The 24,167-nt window shown below is 29.3% G+C and overlaps 1 protein-coding gene and 1 long non-coding RNA gene across 2 annotated transcripts; one reads left to right on the top strand and one right to left on the bottom strand.

Moving 5' to 3' along the window:
- The first annotated feature begins 822 nt into the window (after nucleotides 1-822).
- LOC135952473 (uncharacterized) lies at nucleotides 823-23,706 on the top strand. Its single transcript, XR_010576039.1, has 2 exons — nucleotides 823-1,257; nucleotides 23,229-23,706. It is a non-coding gene; the product is annotated as an uncharacterized LOC135952473 (long non-coding RNA).
- LOC135952472 (solute carrier family 12 member 9) lies at nucleotides 13,442-23,722 on the bottom strand. The gene is made up of 9 exons (XM_065502420.1): nucleotides 23,446-23,722; nucleotides 20,116-20,250; nucleotides 19,713-20,056; nucleotides 17,590-18,480; nucleotides 17,134-17,522; nucleotides 16,874-17,065; nucleotides 16,503-16,791; nucleotides 16,304-16,437; nucleotides 13,442-14,794 (listed from the first exon to the last, which is right to left on the bottom strand). The coding sequence occupies exons 1-9, from the start codon at nucleotides 23,720-23,722 to the stop codon at nucleotides 14,596-14,598; spliced, it is 2,850 nt and encodes a 949-aa protein (XP_065358492.1). The 3' UTR covers nucleotides 13,442-14,595.
- Between the last annotated feature and the right edge of the window lie 445 nt (nucleotides 23,723-24,167).

The following is a 24,167-nucleotide window of genomic DNA, read 5'->3' as shown; positions in this document are numbered from 1 at the left end:
TGTTAACGAATTCCATTCCGATCGAAAGTGGAATTAATTCCACTTTCGAAAGTGGAATTAATTTCTTCAGAAAAAGTAAAACGAAAATTTCTTTCGGAATGAAGCCACTTTCAGTTTTCAAAGTGGAATTGAAATTTTTTTGTAATTATTTGATTTTCTAAAATTGTTTATCAATTTCTGTACCAAAAGCTTCCATTTTGATTTAATATAAAAAACGCTGTTAAATTTAAATCAGATATGTATATAGAATTATTAAATATTTTTGGAATTAATAAATTACACGGAATCTGAAGAACCTAAAGCGAAATCGATCGGAATAAAAACTACGGAATTGAAACCATTTACAACAAAATGTGTGACAGGCCTGATAATTTGTTTAAGTCCAAATTTTCCAGTTTTAAATAAAAAATTTCTGTTTTTATCGCACACAGAAAACATTTTTGATTGTGATAATCAAATTATTAAGTCTTAATGAAAGTTGGAGTGTCAAAAATTCTGATATTTCAATAGTAATTCTTCAACTGACTATCTATTCTTTGAATCGAAAAAATCATCGAATATAATAATTCAGGAAAATATTCCCCAGATATTAGTTCATGTGAGAACTGAGAAGTTTGGTTTTTTCCAATTTGGAGCAGTAATTCTTGAGTTTATCGATTACTTACACATTGATATACATACATAGATTTAATTTTTCATAAATTATATTTTTTTTAATAAGTTATAAGTAATTGTACTTTATTTCTCTCTACGCATTTCATATCAACAATATTATTTACATTCTTAATTTAAATAACACTTAAAAACTATATATTACTAATATTTACAAAACATTTTCTAATAAAATTCTTAATAATCTCTTGTCAACAGCTTGACCAAATCGCCAATATATGCCTGAGCCATTTGCAAAGTTTCATACTTTGATAGGCGACGATCATTGCCCAGAGAAGGAACAACATCACGAAGTTTATCAAAGGCGTCATTTAAACTATTCATACGTCTGCGTTCTCGTGCATTAGCGGCTAAACGACGTTTGCGTAAAACTTCTTGAGAGCAGGATGTATCTGTTGGAGATGAGTTGATGGTGGTGATCGCAGAGGATTTTAAACCTGGCTGAAGGCGTTTCAAGCTGAATTTCGTTGAACTTAATTGTGCCGCAGTGGATGGAAGCGAGTGATTGTAGTGGGGTTTACTGCTACTGATAGCCGTTGACGTCGTCGTCGCCATTGTGGGATAACAATATTTGGGAGTGTGCTGGTAAGTGTTATAGAACTGTTCCAATTCATAGGTGGATGTGGAGATACTGGTTTCTGTAGATTCAATGCCAAATTCATTGCTATGATTAGAATCTGACATTGAGTCATTATGTTGGAAATCCAAATTATAAAAATTAAATTCCATATTTTCATTTAGGGAACTAAATTGTTCCTCTAAGCTACTGCTATCTGAGAGATTTGTACTCGCCATACTATTGTTAAGCTGGCCGGTTGTTGGTGGTTTCTCGTGTTGTTCTTGATGCGCATATGTGAATTGAAATTGTTCGTTAAAATCACTGGATAACATTTTGCTTTGATTTGATTTATAAATATCTTTGAAAGCCTTAGTTGCTTTACTTTGAAGAGATCTCAAGAAACTGTGTCTTCAACAGCATCCTTAACTTCTTTTTATACCATTCCTTACGAAGTCAGAGGAGTTGTATGCTTTGTTTTAGCCTTTATTATGATTGGTCTATAGCAATGTAGGCCACTTGTTTTTACCTGCTTTAAAAATTTCTGATTCGTTCTTTTCACACCGACACCCATACACATGCGTCGTAGTAAATATTTGATCTCACTCCTTTTGGGTAAATTGGTGTGTGTTGCTTTGCATTTGTGCTACATTGTAGGATCCTTTTGTTTTGAGTATTTGTTGCATGTCTTTTTTCTTATTGTTGTTATTATTGTTTGTTGCATAGTATTGTTATTAAATTGGCTTGCGGTCAAAACGTTTAATTTTCTTTTATTATTCTCATTGTATTGTGCAAATATGTACATAAAATATTATTTTTTTTATATACATATCCATATTTAATGTTAAACTTTTTGTTGGTAAAATTAATTTGCTACTCTATTCTTTACAGTATAATTATTGTGGCTTTTTATTAAAAAATATAATTTTCACTTTCCGTTTCTTTTATTTTACTAACTTTAAATATTTTTTTTTTAACATACAAATATTTTTCTTTTGCCTTTTTTAATATCATTTAACATTTGTGAGTAGATTTTTTTAGTTTGTGATTGACAAGGTCAATAAGTAAGCTATTGTCATAATTGAAGTGCAAATTTATAAGTACTAGTATATAATATGATTGTAATGCCACAATCCACAAAAAGGATAAAAATATATTCTTTATATCAATTAAAATATTCATAATATACATTAGGAATTTAATTCGTCGCTGCGAGTATTAAAGTATCTAGGTGTTTTAATTTTCTATGTCATTCATTCAGTTCATTCAGTTCGCTTGAACGCTATAAAAGAAAATCGTTTTTGGTCCTATCTGTTATGAGCTGCTGAAATCTGACAGACCATCACAGGGAACGTTTTTCCGAATACAACTGATTCGTTTGAAGCGAGCAATGACCGAAAAACGTCCAGACATGAAACCGTGATATTCCATCATGACAACGCTCGGCCACTTGTTAAACTACCTGTTAAAAAGTATTTAGAATAAAGTGGTTGGGCAGTTTTGCCTCATCCGCTTTATAGTCCAGACCGTGCCCGTCCGATTACTATGTGTTTCGATCTATCTGGGAAGCGTATCCCAGATCTTTGCAACATAATATCCGATATTGGCTTAATTCGTTCTTGGCCTCAAACGATGAGCAGTTCGTTTGGTTCGGAATCCATATGTTGCCAGAAAGATGGGAAAAAGTCATAGCTAACAAAGGCCAATACTTTGAATAAATGTATGTATTGTATATATAAATGTATATTGTACAAATGTTTCAAAATAAAAGCTAAAAATTTGAACAAATCCCGAATTTTTAAGTCATACACCCAATAGAAAACTCTATATTTTTCTTTAAAGTTAAACCAAATAATGCATAAAACCTTTATAAAATAGTACATTAATTTAATGTAAGCAAAATATGAAACACATCTAGGCACTATGGGAGTTTTTATGGATTTTATTCACAGATGTTTAAATACCGATCTTTGCATTTTTTTGAGCTTTTTTGCTGAACATTTTACTGTTCACTTTATAAAATTCAAGCAACTTTTCCTCGTAATTAGGCTCCTGCATGATCCGCTGTGCGTAATTTAATCGCTAAATCCGAGCCTCACGGTACTGTAGCTAGGAATAGAGCAAAACAATATGCCGCCCATACAATTTATCCCCTGAATATTAATTTGAACATGTGAGTTTTTATATTTTGTGCGATTCCCCTTTTCGATATCCCCCTAGTTGTTGCATGTTATATTTCCCGATCGCTTAATTTCTCGATTTGGAGATGTTAATTGGCCGCCTCGTTTTTATGATTGTTGCTGTTATAAGCGTTTTCTGAAAAAAATCGGTGACAATAAAATTTGTGATAACATTGGAAAGCGACAAAATTTAAATAAAGTTCTGATTTTTGTAACATGCAACACCTAACTTAAAGTATAAAAATCTGCTCAGTATTACGTTTTGTCCATTATTTCTCTTAGCCCCCATACAACTGGTCTATCTGAAAACAGTTAAGTTCTCATAAATATCAAATTCAGTTCAAATAAGTTATATAAATAAGCTAAACTCGCACTAAATTTAGTATCGATAGCTCAATAATGTTTCCATATCTCACATATAAGGATCACTCTCGAAAATCATGTCACCAAATTTTGTGACGATCGAGTCATTATTAGTCAGAGCTACCATATAAGGCCAACTTCCGAAAATTTCTTTAACGAGTATAAATCTCTTTAAAATATTGGTATTCAAATAAAATTCAATACAAATAAGTTATATGTGAATATTTCTTAAAAATTTTTACGTCAGCCAACGTGTTAGTGCTGGACATTTGCCTGAAATTATTTTCTATGAAATATTTTAGTTAAGGTGACACAAATTCGTTTATTTTAACTGTATAACTTCTTTGTCTATTGATTATTTGTTGCTAAAACCGACATTTTCTATGGATACAATGAAATCAAACCCACCCAGAAATATTATTCCTAAAATGTCTAATGAGCTTTAGAACATTCAATTGTTATGTTTGGAACCTTATCAACAGGGGCGGATTTATATGCAAATGCATGTATTTTCTCGAACGTCCAAATACCATGTAGACTAATTATCTATCCAAATTACTCATTTTGCTGTAAAATGGCACCGATTTGTTAGGGTATATTTTTGCATATTTTATTGATAATGCATATTTTGTTATATTTTACTTCAAAATACATATTTATATGCATATTATACCAATTTTTATAAAAATATTATTTTTTTGTCGTCAATGGGCAACATATTGGCTCAACAAAAAGATTTTTTTCGAATTTGTTATATAACTAACATCAAATGTGGTCGACTATCTGCTTTTGACATCGAGAAACTGGCAGTAAGTACTCCTATATCAGGAATTAAAATTATCATTTAAAAATATTTCTTCAAAAAAGTTCTGAGTTTTTTAAGTATCAAAATTTCATTAATTGTATAAAAAACATTCATATTTGTTTTCAAGATTTTGAAAATTCACATACGCAGTTGCCGCACTTCATAGTCATTTATTAAGAAATGAAAATTAATGTTGGATGCTACTTTTTAAGCATATTTTAGGTGCATATTTTCCAATAATAAATGCATGAATCAATGTACTATTAATTCTCCGACAGAATATTAGTATCGTTTCACTTTCTGCGTTAAAAACCCGGATTCGGCGGACTCTAAGATTCAAATGGTAATTCAGAACGCCTTCCCGTTTGGTGCGGAAACTTTTGTATACCTTTTTATAAATTTTTGTAATTTTTCAAAACTTGCAAAAATGTATACTCCTAGAACCTATGTGCTTTAGTTACTAAATCAGGTCAAAACGTTTCCAGACTTTCAATAACCATTCGAAGGATCGTACTATCTCTAGAAGTATTTTTTTGCTTCTAGAGATATTGGTTTTATGAAAAAAATATTTCGTTTGATCATAATCGTTCAATTAAAATGACGTTACCTACTTTTTTGACTAGCCTTAACAATAAATACGGCCAGAACACATTTATTTACACAACATTTTCCAATTTGGTGACACTCAAAGATTTGTTCCGCATTATTTCCAAAAATAAAAGATTTGAAAAAAGTGTCCTTTCATTCATTGTGATCGATCGTACAATTAGAAAACAATGACGCAACATGATACGACCTCATTAAGATAACAACTGTTTTTTTGTAAATTCATTTTCAAAAGAAGTCATAAATGTCACATCATAGTTTGGTCTTTAATATTTATGTGATGACTGTTTGTGATACACGTTCTACGAGTATCTGCAAAGAGAATGAGTTTTGTGTAGCTAGTAACACATAACAACTATTGAATGTAATCAATGGTAAGAGTATTTTGTCAAGTCTACTATATTTTCATTTACCTGCTAAACAGTTAACACTTTGCTTTAACCAGAAGTCGTTAGAGGGTAAAACGGTAGGATAACAGCACGTACGAAAGGACATTAGTGTCACTGTTGCATGTTGATCCTTTTTTATTGAAATTTATGCTGTATATAGTTAGCGTTCCGAAATGTGACAATTCAATACAATGTTGCAATTAGGAAATATTTGATAAGTGTACTCGTATCTTAAGACGGCAAAGATTCAAACAATTTAACTCTTATTTAACGGCTGTTAAACGTTAAACGCTCGCGCTAAACACTTTTTATATGTTGATAATGATTATCATAAAACTTTATTGTTAATGATCACACTTTTTTTTATTGTTTATTAAAAGACTCAGTTTTTCAGAAATGTCTAAAATATCTCTTTACTAAATAAATATTTACATTATGCTTTCCAGTGAGATTTTATTTATTTAGTCTGCAAATAATTTTATAAATGTGGGTCAGCATTACAATTTTGGGTGAAGTTAATGAAACCACATACATGTAACAAAAACAAAAACAAAAAAACCTTGCATCATATATGACCACAATCATGCAATTTTTACATACTCTACTCAATTTTAAATTAAAGGAAATACTTTCTATTGCAACAGTTTAAAGAAAGTAGGAAATTATTTTACATTTTACACAAAACAAAGTGCTAAAAATCAAACAATTATTTACGAATGTAAATATGTATGTATATTAGGGTGGGACGATTTGTAAGGACAAACATTTGTCGATATTGTGCCATCGATTTTTCGAAAGCTTTTGGCATGAGGAAAAAAAATTCCACTACAACATACGACAAATTTCAGAAAAAGTCCAAAAATTTACTTTTATTTTTAATATTTAATATTACCTTAACAATTTTGAAAAAAAAAATAAAAGTGGAGAATTTTTTGGTTTTTTCTGAAATTTGGGCGTATCGAAAATGATTTTTTGATATGTCGTAGTGGAAGTTTTTTTTCCTCATGCCAAAAGCTATCGAAAAATCGATGGCACAATATCGATTGCAAAATCGACCAACCCTAAACCATGTTTAAGAGTTCATTATAATATTTGAATTAAAACATAATTGTACATGTAAGCGTATTCATCAAGCTTGACATTACATTTCACAACATTATTGAAATTTGAACAGTTTCTTATTTCAAAAAAATTGCATATGAAGAATCTCCTCTTCAAGCTCTATAAAAAACCATATCGAGATATTCGTATTTGAAAATTCTATTTTCAACATTTTAACCCACCTTGCTCCAGTTTTTTGATATCAGAGGGTCCAAATATTTCCCGACTTTCTTCATTTTTATTTTATTAGTCCAGTATGCCAGTAGAGCATACTGGTGAAGATCAGGCATCGAAAAGCGTACAAAGATTTTTCAACATCTTTTAGAATATGCAAAAATGTATACCATATATATATCAAAATATCTAAGCAGCTCGATCTGTGATCACTCATATTTCTGACAAAAAATCGATTTTTTATATAAAAACTCAAAATATCTAAATTCGCTAATAACTTGGCCAATAAGCGTTTATCAAGAAAAGGAGCTCGATCTGTGATCACTCATATTTCTTAACAAAAATCGATTTTTTATATAAAAACTCAAAATATCTAAATTCGCTAATAACTTGGCCAATAAGCGTTGAATTAAGAAAAGGAGCTCGATCTGTGATCACTCATATTTCTTAACAAAAATTGATTTTTTATATAAAAACTCAAAATATCTAAATTCGCTAATAACTTGGCCAAGAAGCGTTGAATCAAGAAAAGAAGCTCGATCTGTGATCACTCATATTTCTTAACAAAAATCGATTTTTTATATAAAAACTCAAAATATCTAAATTCGCTAATAACTTGGCTAATAAAATATTTCTGATCAAAAATCGATTTTTATATAAAAACTCAAAACATCTAAATTCGCTATTAACTTGGCTAAAAAGCGTTTAATCAAGAAAAGGAGTTTGATTTCTGATCACTCATATTTCTGACCAAAAATCGATTTTTTATATAAAAACTCAAAATATCTAAATTCGCTAATAACTTGGCCAATAAGCGTTTAATCAATTTAATTTAATTTCTGATCAAAAATCGATTTTTTATATAAAAACTCAAAATATCTAAATTCGCTAATAACTTGGCCAATAAGCGTTGAATCAAGAAAAGCAGCTCGATCTGTGATCACTCATATTTCTGACCAAAAATCGATTTTTTATATAAAAACTCAAAATATCTAAATTCGCTAATAACTTGGCCAATAAGCGTTTAATCAAGAAAAGGAGCTAGATGCGTGATCACTCATATTTCTGACCAAAAATCGAATTTTTATATAAAAACTCAAAATATCTAAATTCGCTAATAACTTGGCCAATAATCGTTGAATTAAGAAAAGGAACTCGATCTGTGATCACTCATATTTCTTTACAAAAATTGATTTTTTATGTAAAAACTCAAAATATCTAAATTCTCTAATAAATTGGCCAATAAGCGTTTAATCAAAAAAAAGATCTCGATTGTGATCACTCATATTTGTGACCAAAAATCGATTTTTTATATAAAAACACAAAATATCTAAATTCGCTAATAACTTGGCCAATAAGCGTTGAATTAAGAAAAGGAGCTCGATCTGTGATCACTCATATTTCTTAACAAAAATTGATTTTTTATATAAAAACTCACAATATCTAAATTCGCTAATAACTTGGCCAATAAGCGTGGAATCAAGAAAAGAAGCTCGATCTGTGATCACTCATATTTCTGACCAATTTTTTAAATAAAAACTCAAAATAACTAAATTCGCTAATAACTTGGCCAATAAGCGTTGAATTAAGAAAAGGAGTTCGATCTGTGATCACTCATATTTCTTAACAAAAATTGATTTTTTATATAAAAACTCAAAATAATTAAATTCGCTAATAACTTGGCCAATAAGCGTTTAATCAAGAAAAGGAGCTCGATCTGTGATCACTCATATTTCTTAACAAAAATTGATTTTTTATATAAAAACTCAAAATAATTAAATTCGCTAATAACTTGACCAATAAGCGTTGAATTAAGAAAAAGAGCTCTATCTGTGATCACTCATATTTCTTAACAAAAATTTATTTTTTATATAAAAACTCAAAATAATTAAATTCGCTAATAACTTGGCCAATAAGCTCGATTTGTGATCACTCATATTTCTGACCAAAAATCAATTTTTTATATAAAAACTCAAAATATCTAAATTCGCTAATAACTTGGCCAATAAGCTCTATCTGTGATCACTCATATTTCTGACCAAAAATCGATTTTTTATATAAAAACTCAAAATATCTAAACTCGCTAATAACTTGGCCAATAAGCGTTTAATCAAGAAAAGGAGCTCGATCTGTGATCACTCATATTTCTTAACAAAAATCTATTTTTTATATAAAAACTCAAAATATCTAAATTCGCTAATAACTTGGCCAATAAGCGTTTAATCAAGAAAAGGAGCTAGATCTGTGATCACTCATATTTCATAACAAAAATTGATTTTTTATATAAAAACTCAAAATAACTAAATTCGCTAATAGCTTGGCCAATAAGCGTTGAATCAAGAAAAGTTGCTTGATCTGTGATCATTTATATTTCTTAGCTCTATCTGTGATCACTCATATTTCTTAACAAAAATCGATCTACTTTCGCCAATAAGCGTTTAATCAAGAAAAGGAGCTCGATCTGTGATCACTTCTGACAAAAAAATAAACGATTTTTTTATATAAAATTCACAACACGCTTTTATGTATATTTTATTCTATTCAATAATACGTTTTTTTTTTCTTTTTAACTATTTTTACCCGCTTCTTACAAATTCACAAATCGAACACAAGCATTTTTTTTTAACTTGGACCGGACAACGTCTGTCGGGTCAGCTAGTTGTTAAAAAAATTTACAAGATTTAACAAAGTTGTTAATTTATTATATTTTAAATTCTGTAGATTTTGTATGTATACCTAGAACTTATTTGGAAATTTTGTGTAGATACCTATATTAATTAATCACTTATGGCGTATAAAGTCCAATTTCGGGAGGACATTTGTATGGGGGCTAGGTGAAATAATGGATCAATTTCAAACAGTTAAATTTACTTAAACTCTTCCAGACACATTGGCTTCAAAACTTATTTGCACATCTGTTTAGAAAACAATTTAAATTATAAAAATAAACAATTGCTGCTCTCATTACCAAGAATTCCCCAGTCAAATATTACTTACCACAACAATACAATAATGAAATTCATAGAATAAAACAATGTGAATTTTTAATACCATTAAATGTGATAAACAAATAGTTTAAACTAACAGAAATACAATACATAAATTATATAATTTTTACATAAACAAATACTGCTAATATTATTTAAAACAATTTATTGCCAAAATCTGGATTAACCAGGATTAAAATGATGGTAAACAATTCCTTTCGAACAAGAAACAAAAAACGTGAGAAAATTTCGAAAGAATTGTGAAACAAAGGACATATTCGTTAACAAAAGATTTTAGCAACAAGTGCATGTCAATTGTGAAAAGAATATGAACATACAAATGAATTTATAGGGTGGTTCAAGAAGTGATGCTGGTTTAGTGTGTTAAAATGTGTTCAAACAAAAGTGTATTATTTCAGAAAAATTATAATATGCATCATGTTTTTCACTTATTTTCGAAACAGATAATTATCTGAAGAATAGCGATTCGTTTACATTTCCTTTAAGAACTATTTTGGAGGCTATTTTAACATTTATGATGTTTAAAATTTTGTAAATTTTCTTTACATCACTTATTGAAACACCTTATAGAACTGTTAAATTACATTTTCAACAATTTAGCGCCATCGTATAATCTGCACAACGAAATGATCTTACAAAAGAAACTTTTTCTCTATTTTTACAAACTCCAAAGTATAGTAGTAGAGAGTATTCTCTCAAGATTATCATTAGTCCTTCTATTGTTGAGCAACAATAGAGTGGAATTGCATACCATAGTTTGAATACAATCGGGCAAAAATAAAATGAGAAGAATAGAAAAGTCAATGTTTTAGTTTTAAAACAATGGCCATAACTGAAATGTAGAAAATCAAAAAGTCAAAATTTAAATCAAGCACGCCTTGTATGATCTTTATTCTATTGTCACTATTTTGACATGGACGATTTTTACTTGCATACAACACGAACGAAGCCTTTCACAGGTAAATTGTATTTATTCTCTTACTCTTTTGTCCTTTAGAAAATCAAACTCTCCCTCACTTTATATGTAGTATCTGCTTTGCCGCTAATTAGAATTCTGTTATTCTGTTTCATTCCCATACAAGCCATTGCGAAGGCGTTACTCAATCTTTAGGTAACCTGTAATTATCGCTTAAATCTTCTTTTATAATAAAAGTGTTTCATTTGAATTCGCACTATTGTTTCTACCAGAAATTTCGGTAGTAAACTAAATGCTTACACAAATCGATATACATAGTTTTTGCGGTCGCGTGGCATTTTTGACATCATACAATCGATCAAGTCGAGATCACTCAGATCATTGCCGATATCATCTGTGTTATCTATTGTTTTCCAGATGCTGCTGCTCTACTTTCTTTTATTGTTTTGTCTATTGAAAATTGCGTGTGAAATATATAATTCGTATAGTCATTTGTATATTTTAGTTATGCTTGGCGTTAAAATGTCTGTTGGTGAGGTAGACACAAAGGAATTCCTAAGAATTTCTTTGGCTGAAAAAGTAGCGAAATTTTTAATTGGTCGGCATTTTTATATAATAGTTGCTGCAAAGACGAGTAGAATTGTTTCGATAGAATAATTTTATATATAAAATCTATGCATTACCAAAAAAAAATGAATTTTGATAAAAACCGATTTCTATAAACTCTGTGATCACTAATTGACAATACAATGGAAACTTTTCGAAATCAAAAAAAAAAAACGGTACGAAATTTGTATTTTTTTATAGTTTATTAATATACATATTTGGGGGATTCAAACGGTATCCTATTAGGTTTAAACAAATTTTTGTTGGGTTTCAAACAAAACTTTTATAAACTAATAATACTTTTTGAACTAGGTTTATTGATTTGTCACAAAATATTACTTTTTTTGTTTGCAGCACATCAAGAATTTGTTTAAACTAAAAAAATATTTTAGGACATTATGACAATACGACCGTTTGAATACCCCAATTTTTTTAATTATACACAATTTTTTTTACCCGAATCAAAATAAACCTTTGTTTGTTTTAGGATGTCTCACAAAATATTTTGGATCTAGTGACAACCGATCGTGAGCGGGAGCATTTTTTAGTTTTTTGATTGTACAATTGGACATTTGCACTATGATACCTCACTCACACTTTATTATACTCTTCACCTTCGTGAGAAGTGTATATATAAGTTTGTCATTCCGGTTGTAATTTCCACAATATAATTTTCCGACCCTATAAAGTATATATATTCTGGATCCTTATAGATAGCGGAGTCTATCCGTCTGTCCGTCTGTTTGTTGATATCAATTTTCTGAAGACCACAGATATCTTCGGGATCCAAATCTTCAATAATTCTGTCAGACATGCTTTCGAGAAGTTTCCTATTTAAAATCAGCACCGCAGATATCTTCGGGACCCAAATCTTCAATAATTCTGTCAGACATGCTTTCGAGAAGTTTCCTATTTAAAATCAGCAAAATCGGTCCACAAATGGCTGAGATATGAGGAAAAAACCAGGACAACCTCGATTTTGGACTATTTTTGACCTACATTATTTAGACAATATGGATTAATATAGACAATATGGATATATGATAGTTATTTCAAAGACCTTTGCAACGACGTATATAAGACCATAGTAAGTTGGACCTACAATGGGTCAAAATAGGAAAAAAATATTTTTTAACCCGAATTTTTTTTTTTTTTTTTCTCAAAAAAAAAGAAAAAACTAAAAAATTAAAAATACATTTCAAATATAAAAAAAATTAAAATTTAAAATAACAATTCGAAAAAAAATTTTCCAATAAATGAAAAAAACAACTGAAAAAAAAATATAAATTTTGTTTACCTAAAAATATTTGAAATTTTTATTTTGAAGTATAATTTGGTGAAGGGTATATAAGATTCGGCACAGCCGAATATAGCTCTCCTACTTGTTTTATTTAAATTTAAAGATATCAACACAATAATTGCTGCAATATGATGGTTTATTTATGGCTACTAAGTCAAGATTCCATTCTGAATTTATTGGGTTCCCTTTCAACACTTGTATTTTGTGTATCTTTGCATTATGAAATGTTCAATTACTTTTTTATGAAAATTCCATGTGTCTCCATAGCTACAAAAAGGGAAACATTTGCATCTAGCCTTGTTTCTCCGAAGGTGGTAATTGAAACCGGATTCGTCAATGAATATTATTTTTTTTTCTTATTTCCAGGCAAAATTCATTGTACGCGGTATGCATCGTTGAATTATAACATCAAGCTTGTTGTTCATATTTTGTTATTCTTTCCAATCATGAATAAAAAATCCGCGGGCAGATTGTATTTTTGCATTTACAATGTTGCTAGACCATTCGCACTTAATACTGAACTCCGCTATTGCTGTACTTGAATTCAATTAAATTTGAAAAGAAAAAATTTTTATCAAAATTAATAAGAATTAATGCAATTGCATTTGTGTTGAAAGCAATCGATTAAAACTTAATTATCTTTGAAAAAAATGTAATTTGAATGTAAAAACATATATATTATTACTTCTTGAACTTATATTAACATTTTCCTACCCGCTGTATCCGAATATGACAACCAAATTTAACTGCGAATAAAACGAAATATTTATTATGCATTAATTAAGATTTTATTTAAAAATTTATGTTTGTGTGTGATGATCATAAATTTGTTTAATATACTTATTTTTTGTTTATCATGCTAAAAATCACATTCATTAAAAAATAAAATTTCACAAGTTGAGAGCATAATTTTGCTGTAAAATTAATTATAATTATTATAAATAAATATGTATGTATAAGGAGTTTTAAAACAGAATGTTTAATAAAATTAAAACACAATAATAATTATGTTCTGAAAGCTTGTTGTATAAGTTAACTTTCTTAATGTAGGTTAAGATCAAAAGATTTATTTAATACACAATGATTTTAAGTTTTTTTTTTTTAAATGTTAAACATTTTCATTTAGTTTTGGTCAAAAATAGTTTATTTTTAGTTCTGTTTCTTTTGGAATTGTTTACAATTGTGATATGATCAATCAAGTTACTATATAAATATGTATGTAAACTGAGTTTTATTATAAGTATAAAAAATATCAGTTATAAAAAAAAATAAAATACATATTTTTTTTAAAAAAACAGTTCTCTAAAATTTGTAAAATAAAAATGTATAAATGTATAAACACAACAAGAATGGAAACGAATTATTTAAACAAAATTAATTAAAATATATTGAATTACATTGGGGTTTATTTTGTAATTCGTTTCAAAAGAAAATCATTCTATTTTGTATACTTTATACATAATATTTTCATTCGAATCGGATGTCACAATAAACCTTCCATTTTTGTATTCAAATAAAATTTAAAGCAATTACAAAAAGCTTCACAGCACATAACTCCATCGATTCATAGCTTATTGTGTTTATACACTGAAAAAAAGGTCTACTTAAATTGTATATTATTTAATAAAATTTTCTATTTAAAACTTTTTATTTACGTTACAAATGTTTAATAATTTATAACACAAAATGCTGATTTTTTTAATACCAATTATAATTTTTTATAAAACAGTGTCATTTTTTAGGATTTTTGGAAACTCAAAAAGAAAGAAACTAAATATGTATTAATCTCAGTGCAAATTTTATGTTTCAAATTGGAGTTGCTCTTTTATAGCTTTCACATTGAAATCCTTAAAATATTTTTTGATATTACATAACATTACTGTTTTATAAGAGTGATTGTTGTTTTATCATAGTCATTCTTAAAGAGTTGTGGAAGTTACGGTGCTCACACCATGCACTAAAATTGTGGGAGGTAATTCAGCTGTTAATTCAGTTAACAATTCCATATAACGTGCACTACGTTCGCTAAACTCGGGTGTATTGATTTGTGGTGGTGCTGCTAAATATATAAAAGATAAGGCTGTTTGATCGGAACGTTCACGTATGATTTGATTGGCTCTGAAATTAAAAAAAAATATAGTATTCGGTTGTTAGTAAAGCAATTAGTTGTAATGTTTGCTTTATTTTAAAATAAAATTAGAACTATATATTAAGCAAATTAAAATGCTATATTCGCTTGAATCTTTTATTCTCTTTACTTTAGTATCACTAGAAGAAACATTAACAATATTATATACTCTTTACCATAGTATACTTTAAGATAAAGAATGAAAACAATTTTTTGTTGCAAAAAAATTTTAGTGAAAAAAACTTTTGGGTGGAAAATTTAATTTTATTTTGAAAAAATTGTTTGGGTTTTTTTTTTTTGTTAAATAAAAAATTGTTGGTGAAAAATTTCTTGCAAAAAAATTTTTTTGGAAAATATTTTTTTTGTGTAAAAAAAATTCAAGAAAAAATAATGAAAACTATTTTTTGGTGAATCAGGTTAAATTATTATTTTTCTTTATATTCACTAGAGGACCGTAAAAAAAATTTGGATTTTTTCGAACTTTGAGCGAGGAGCGGCTCGGGTTAACGTCGCCACGTTTAATCGAGCTCAAATTTCTGGAAAGGGAAATCGTTTTGTGGGGTCCAGACGAACAAGATTCCAATATTTTTTCCCCCATATGAGATCTGATCACCCTAATATTCACCCATTGTCAGTACGAATTTCTATGGCGTTATACCAACTAAACAGCGTTGTCTATCTTTGATAGTTAGCAAAAAATAAATAATGTAGATTGAAATTTTGTAAATTTTCTATATAAAATAAAAATTTTAATATAATTCTCGTTATTTTTAATTTACAATTGGTCAATTCACAAGGTCTCCTATCATGTCATATTGTCATAATGTCCTAATATTTCTCAATTGATTGAAAATGTTGTTATTGCCTTATGCTATGTTTATTGTGTTATCGTAACCAACCAGCATAGACCTGCGCCAAAAGCCTAAGAATCGGATAAGCGGAGCCGCCAAGTCGTGAAATATTAGGACAATATGACATGATAGGAGACCTTGTGAATTGACCATATATTTTAATTTTCTGACTTTTATACTGGGTGTATAATTTGAAAATGCGGGATCCACAACAGATAGCGTATCTTTATAACGTGTTTTTTTTCTTTAATAACTTTTATGTTATATCTGTCATTTATTCTCACCGCCGAATCACACCGATTGCTCATCGTAGCTATTATGAGCTGGTAAAATCTGACCATACCGTCACAGAGAACCTGTGACGAACCCAACTCATTCCTTTGAAGCCAACATTGACCGAAAAACGCCCAGAATATGCGGTCAGACATGAAACCGTAATATTCCATCATGATAGCACTCGCTTTGCCTCACACGCCTTATAGTCCAGTCATTACAAAATTTCGTAAAAATTTTACAGAAACTGAACATTCGCCCGGATTCTAATTCTTCGTAATCAGTAGAGAATATAACTTAATAGACGTCAAATTGCACACGGGACAAGACAACGATATTCAATTTAAATCAAAATATAATTAAAATTAAACTTACCTCTGCATATATAACAATGAACGATTGAGATTATCTTCTGTCACCGCTTCCGTGGCAGATTCAGCATGTTGTGTGAATTGTTTAAGTATGCGAGAGTGTCGTGTGAATTCCGTATCACGTGCCCATTCTTGAATCTATAAAATAAAACAAATTTAAATAAAAAACCGTTTATTAATTATAAAAATAAATATTTAATTACCTCTATAATATCGGCATTTATTCTTAATGATTTAAGACTTTGTTCCAATTTCATTTTGGAGAAAATTTCAATTTGTGGCATATTGGGATCCTGCGTTTCAAAGGTAGTTGTTGTATTGTTCGTATTATTAGTTTCACACAAAAATACACGCAGACGTAAATGACTCCATTTAGCCAACATAATAACAGACAATTGCATCATAAATAATGAGACAACATCAAAGGGATCTTCTGTTTTGGGATTGAAAACATTGATAGGCCAGACATCAATGTATTTAACATGTTTGCTTCTTTAAAACATAAAAGTGAAATACAGAATATGGTTAACTTTTGTTTTAATAGACAATTAAAACATTCAAATAAAAATCTTACTTGGCTATAAAATGTTTGTCTAAACGATGAAAGTGACGACATAAACATAAATTCTTTTTCATGCGCAAAATATCACTTATAATGGCCACATATTCGGTAACATCAATATTTTTCTCTTCGCCATCATGACGTACGGGGAAATTTTGCATTTCGCCTGAATTGAAACCATCGGTTTTGTATGGAGATGTGGAGCTAAGGGAAAAATTTAACGTATATATATGGATTATTTAATAACAATTTACAAAGCAGTTTAAACTTACGTTTCAAAGAAATCTTTTGGTGCCTCATTGTCATAGAAACCCAATACTATGGTATTTGGTTTCATGGCGCCAATTCCAGATAAACGTATTAAATGTTGAACACCCTCACGTACCGAATTAGCCACTGTTGTTTCGGCAAAAGCTTTTACACGCATATGATCCACAAACGATAACCATTGTGTGTTTTCCTCTGAGGTGGGATCTTCCAAATCAATAGAATTTCCAATTTTAACATGACCAATTATGTAAAGACCACTCTTTTTCATGTCATTGACAAAGTCAACCAAGGGACAACATGAACGGGGTGAAGACACCAATAAAAGCATTTGAGGACGCCAAAACTTCACATGGTCTTTGCGAGGATCCAACATAAGTAAATATTTGCGCACCTTTAAAGAAAATATTTTTTATAAAATTATAATCTATAAAAGGCCTTTTTAAATCAATTCATCTCACCTGATGGAACATTAATGCTTGAGATATAGAGCCCCATTGAGCTGATTGCGTTGCTGGCGAGAACAAATGTAAAGCAATCACCAGTAATAAACATAATATAATACTTGAGGAAGCATAAATGGGATTGATAACAAACATCATTACCAAGGTACCAATTAAACCAAAAAGACACGTATGCCAGGTGAAATACTTAAATAGAGGCCGGAAATTGGGTGCTCCCGTCAACTCAATACCCAAACAGGCCAAATTAGTAGCCAAATACGAAAGCATAAATAATACCGAATTGATTTGGGCAATTGTATTCAATGAACCTATCAATAAAATACACTCCACCATTACCCAACTGGTAACGACAGCCGCTATAGGGTTGCCTTTCCAAGTGCCTTTTACAACAAAGTTTGTCAAGGGGCCAAATACTTGATCTTTCGACAAAGCCTCCAATATACGACTCGATCCTATGAGATTACTTAAACCGGTCGAAAATGTGGCGGTTAAAATTCCAATGGCTGTAAATGGTGGCCAAAAGTTGACATACATTAGGAACAGGTAATTGTTTCTCATGGTTTCATGTGGCGTAGTGAATGCCATTAGGAATGACAATATGACATAAGCAACGAAAGTAAATGCTACAGCTGATAATGTACCCAAGGGTATACTTTTAGAAGGACTCTTCAATTCACCCGACATATTTGCTCCAGCCATAATGCCCGTAACACCAGCAAACAAAACACCAAACGTAGTAGCGAAATCAACCATTTTTCCTTTCGACGTATAATCGGGCCCATAACTTTCATATAAGTTACTTCTTAAAGTATCCGCACTCAAGCCAGTGTAATTCAAAAATGGAGTTATAGTTTTATTTATCAGAGTATTCTCATCGGGAACGGGAACCTAAAATAGAGAATGTTACATGGATTTTTAAAACAAATAAAAATCTAAATACATAATTTTAAACTAATACTATATAATGATTTTGGCATTCCGTTTATAACACATCGAAATATTGGCAGTAAACCCTCAAAAGTATATATTTTCTATCTGTTCAAGGCACTATCAAACTTTGAAAAAGATTTGGGAGGAAGACCTCGTAAAACTACTTCAATACAAGATAGCAAAAGAGTTTAATTATTTCCCAAAAATTACATTCGGGAGGTTATCAATAGTCAAAAATTGGAAATTAGTTGTCGAATTGTTAGCCGCAGAGTAAAAGACTTGGTTGGTATAGCCCTGTGAAAAAATACTCTTATTTCTAAAAAAACGTACTGCTCGTCAACAAAATGACAAATAACATTTACTTGTAATTTCTGCAAATGAAACCGACAATTTTTTATTTTTCGATCTTTTTATTTTTCTTTTTTTTAGAAAACAATTGCGTTTTAGTTAATAATGTACAGATGTATATATATCTGTACATATGTAAATATATAGAGCATTAATTAATATATAATATTTATTTACTTATTAACGCATAATATTAAATTCATGTTTTGTGAATATTAAATTGGCAAATAAACAATTTCGGAAATGTTTCTTTTTTTAATTTTTACAAGTTAAATATTAATATATTTTAACATAACCATGTTGAAAAACAAATTGTTTTTTGGTCTAAATATGACTCATAGCAAGACTCATAATAAGAGTATTAATATTTCGATATAAATAAATAAATAAAATATCTACTTTAATGCTGTTAGTATTTATGAAAACACCAATTTTACAGTGACATCATAGACATAAAGTTTTTACTCGTTTTTGTAACAAAAGATATAATTGGAAAATTATTTAAAAAAGCCTTAAATATTGTCCAAATCTAAAATAAAAAATAACTAATAAGAAAAAAACGTTTGAAATTGAATGCACATGAACAAATACAAAAAAAATTACACAATTATTCATTACGTCCCGGAAAAAGTATTTATACTACATAACACACATTTTTTTATATATGCATTAATATTTGTATGATAAGCTGGCTACTGGACATTTTTATTTATTTATAACAAATAAATGATAGCAAAAACCAATACAACAAATACATTAAATACTCATAATTTGTAAATTAGTTATTTTTATTATTTTATCTAATTACAACAAAAATAATTGTTAAATAAATTAGCGCTTACCTTGTCATTGATGGGACCCTCAGCCAAAAAACTTATATATGTGGCCAATAAACAGACCGTGACAATGCCCAAAATGAGTACAGATGTTTTGGCAAATAATGAAGCTCCGATTAGACACACCAGCAGCATTAAAGTATTCATTACGGTACAAAATAGAAAACGCCACCAAGTACCATCCGGCAAAATTCCCTCATGGGGTGAGAAATAACCACCCGGACCAAAATTGTTCATAATACCCTCAACACAACCGGAAATAGCCATGGCACAGCCTACAACGTTGGCCAAAAAGAACAGTGTGCCAATAGAACCACCAAATTCCAGACCCAATGTACGACTTATCATAACTAAAAGGGAAATAGTTTAGTTAAATGATAGACATTAAAAAGCAGTTCATAAAACTCACAATATACGCCTCCTCCTTCAACCGCACCATTTGTGGAAATTGCACATACTGAGGCGACAGTAAATAATAAGATTACATAGGCAATAACAAATTGTAGTAGGGTGACATATAAACCAGCATTGCCAACAATAAAGCCTGAAAGAATTGATAAAATAATGTTAAATAATGTTTTCTTCTTTCCATAGTTTTCCGGTGCTCCCCAAAGACATGAAAGTTGAGCTTCAGTATACTTATATAGTATACTAATCGCGCTTCAAACTCTAAAAGTCTTTCATTACACCCCACACCATGAAGAATTGTTAGGGTGAATTATGTGAATAAAATAACCGTTGACTTTTGTGTAAGTTGTAAAGGAATTTTTATCCAAAATGTCATAATCTTTCACAATTCCAATTTAGATATAACAAGTAAGAGAGCTAATTCGGCTGTGCCGAATCTTATATACCCTTCACCAAATTATACTTAAAAATATTTTTTTTTTAAATATTTTTATTTAAACAAAATCAAAATTTTTTTTTCAAAATTTTTTTTAATTTTTTAAAAAAAGTTTTTTTTTAAATTTCTTTAATTAATTTTTTTGGAAAAAGAATTTATGACAAAAAAAAATTTTTTGATGAAAAAAAAATTCGGGTTAAAAAATATTTTTTCCGATTTTGACCCATTGTATGTCCAACTTACTATGGTCTTATATACGTCGTTGCAAAGGTCTTTGAAAAATCCTTCATTAGGTATCCATATTGTCTATATTAATGACTTAGTAATCCAGATATAGGTCAAAAATCAAGGTTGTCCTAGTTTTTTCCTTATATCTCAGCCATTTGTGGACCGATTTTCTCGATTTTAAATAGCGACCGAGCCGGAGATATTGATGTATGAATCGTGTATGTAAGTTATTTGGGGGCTTCGGAAAGTTGATTTCAACACACAGACGGACAGACAGACATGGCTATATCGATTCCGCTATCTATAACGATCCAGAATATATATACTTTATGGGGTCGCAAATGAAAAATGTGGAAATTACAAACGGAATGACAAACTTATATATACCCTTGCTACTCATGGTGAAGGGTATAAAAATAAAACAAAAAAAAGATGATAACAATCGCGAACAAATATTAAATGAATGACAATTGTCAAAAGCCAAAGGAATCGTTTAAACTTCTGCATAAAAACAAAATAATAAACGATTTTAATACTGGATTGCAGCCATCAACTATTTGTGATAAATATTCAATTCAATAAAATATACTTCGACTGGAATTGGATACAGATCCATTTTAAACGATATTATATGTAGAATTCTCTATGTCTAGGTTTGTAACCGATTAGTTACAGTTTAATGAGGTACGTGTTTTGAAGTGGTCTGCCAGATATCCATCCCATAGAAAATCTATGCGAAATTGTAGATGGAAAATTTAAAAATTATACCTCAGGTGCGGATTGAATCTTTAATTGGTTCAATGCATTGTCGGTGTGAAGAAGTAATAAAAAACAAGGGCTATCCAACAAAATACTGATTCACTAAAAGCGACAGAGAATGTTTGTAAAAATTAAATCTAAAAAAATTTCTTAAGAATTTTTTGTATTTTAATTTTAAATATTATACTTTCAATTCGTCAATTTCAATTAGTGACTGGTAAATCGATTAGTATGGTTCCAAAAAATAAAGAAATTTTATAATAAAATCGATTATTGGGTTCGATTTATCAGCTTTAAAAATCGAAATGAAAATGATTTATCGAATCACTAATTTCAATATTTCAAATTTAAATCAATAAAAATAAAAACGAATTAAAAAAGCAAAGACAAAACCCATTTTTTAACAGAACCCTATAGACGGTTTGAGTCTAGGGTAATACATTTTTATTGATAACAGCTATGTTAAATAAAGACGATAATGACCAGGGAAACCAAAATATGCAAATGCATATTTTTTCTGGTGAGTCTAATGAGCACATGGATAAGATATTTACACGTTTCAGAACTATTTAAGAATTTTGACATCGATTTGTTAGTGCATATTTTTGCATATTTTACCCTTAAATGCATATTTTTGCATATATTTGTTTTAAGAGCATATTTATGTCATATTTTTCAGTTTTGAGAGCATATTTTACTGTTTATCAAAAACAAATTTTGTCTTATTTATTTTTTGCTGTTGTGTTACAGGTTTTTACTACCATTGTTTAAAATTCAAAATTGAAAAATACATGGCTTTTTTTTAATATAAAATAAGCACTATTTTAATAATCTAAATATCAAATTTTAGTTCTAATTCAAACTTAACCTTTCTAAGTGTTAAAGAAATACATATTGTCTTTTAAATTTGATCATATAACATCAGTTGATGTCGAAAGAACATTTTCTATGTATAAAAATGTTTTCAGATCTAATAGACAACGATTTTTATTTGAAAATTTAAGTCAATATTTTGTAATTTATTGCAATAATAACCTTAATTGAAGAAGTGACTCTATATTTATATAAAATATCATCAAAAAATACCTCCGAGGCCTTTTCATAGCTTATTGTTTTTATTTTTTTGTTATACCTACTTGTTTCAGTTCATGTTATTTTTGTTTATTTTAGTTACGTTATCTTTTTAGAAATGAATTGTATTGAATTTTTTAAATAAAAGTATATTTTTTAGTTAAAAATTATGTAAAAGTTTATATTTTTAAGAGCATATTTTTTAAATTTTAAGAGCATATTTTAAAGTTTTTACTGCATATTTAAAGCGCTTAAAACGCTTTTTTTAGAGCATATTTCCGGTTTCCCTGATAATGACTAACGACAACGAAAATAAATAAATATAGGACTTTTTAGCCGCTAATGATTTTATAGCCTATATTTGATGTTTTAATATTGTTCAATTTCTTTACGATTTCGTCTGATTAATATGAAGGCAGCTATTTATATGTTTATTTTTTATCACACAGCTATATTGTAATTTTAAATATACCTATATTTATTTAAGCTAATAATAACAAAATAAAACAAAACATTTTTGTTTTGTTCATAATTATTTGGTTCATTAAAATACTACACTTATTACATTTCATTATATAGCGAGTAGAGTATATTAATTGTTTTACGTTTTGTTTTTTTAGATGGAAATTCAATACATTCAGTCAATAAAGCCGAAGACGACTCATTTATGGCGACATTATTTACTATCTAAATAGTACACAAATCAAACTATATACGGCCGAAGAAGTATATAAGACCCGTATAATACCACCATCAATCATTGGACATTAAAAAGACAATGTCCGCCTCGATTACAAACATAGAAAGTAAAAATAATGTTGAAATCATCATACTTACCAACACGTATGAAAACCAAAGCACTGAACATGGACAAGGCGACAGGACTGAATACTCCTGCAAAGGTACCCAATGTGCGGCCGCTACTTTCAGGATCTTGCATACCGAATTCTACATAGCCATCAACACCATTTTGTGAGCTTGATCGTCTAGGTGCACCGTTATTCGTGCCGAAGAGAGTGCCAAAAGAACGCATCATAGAGGAGGGTCCGCCCGAGCGTTGAGCAGCTATGGGAGCCGTTTCGGGGTCACCGTTAATACTGGTCTGGGCATTCATGGTGGTGGTTAAGTTGCCTGTTAGGACTTGAACCACCAAACAGCTGTTAGTTAATCTTCTTTGTTTTTTGTTTTCTTGTAACTAGTTCAATGTAGTTAAAATCCGTTCACTTATACTTATTGTTGCTAAAAAGCCAAAGACGCCCACAAATAACAATAAATAATAAATATGTATGTTGATTTTATGGATGACGACAACGCCGATTTTAAATACCAAATGATGCTTAAACAGTAATGTAGACAGTTCAGATTTTTGTTTTTGTCTTCTTTTTTTCACAGATTAATATTATCAAAGCAAAGAAAAATGTAATTCAGCATGTAATTGGTCTTAAACAAAAGAGAAAGTTTAAATAATTATATTCGGTAACATCTCGTATTTTAATCTAGGTTTTCCACTAGTAGTTAATGTTCTAATTTTCACACAAAAATTAATAGTGTATTGTTTT

The sequence above is a fragment of the Calliphora vicina genome, chromosome 2 (assembly GCF_958450345.1).
Source record: "Calliphora vicina chromosome 2, idCalVici1.1, whole genome shotgun sequence".
Taxonomy (NCBI): domain Eukaryota; kingdom Metazoa; phylum Arthropoda; class Insecta; order Diptera; family Calliphoridae; genus Calliphora; species Calliphora vicina.
This window is presented reverse-complemented; position numbering and strand designations above follow the sequence as displayed.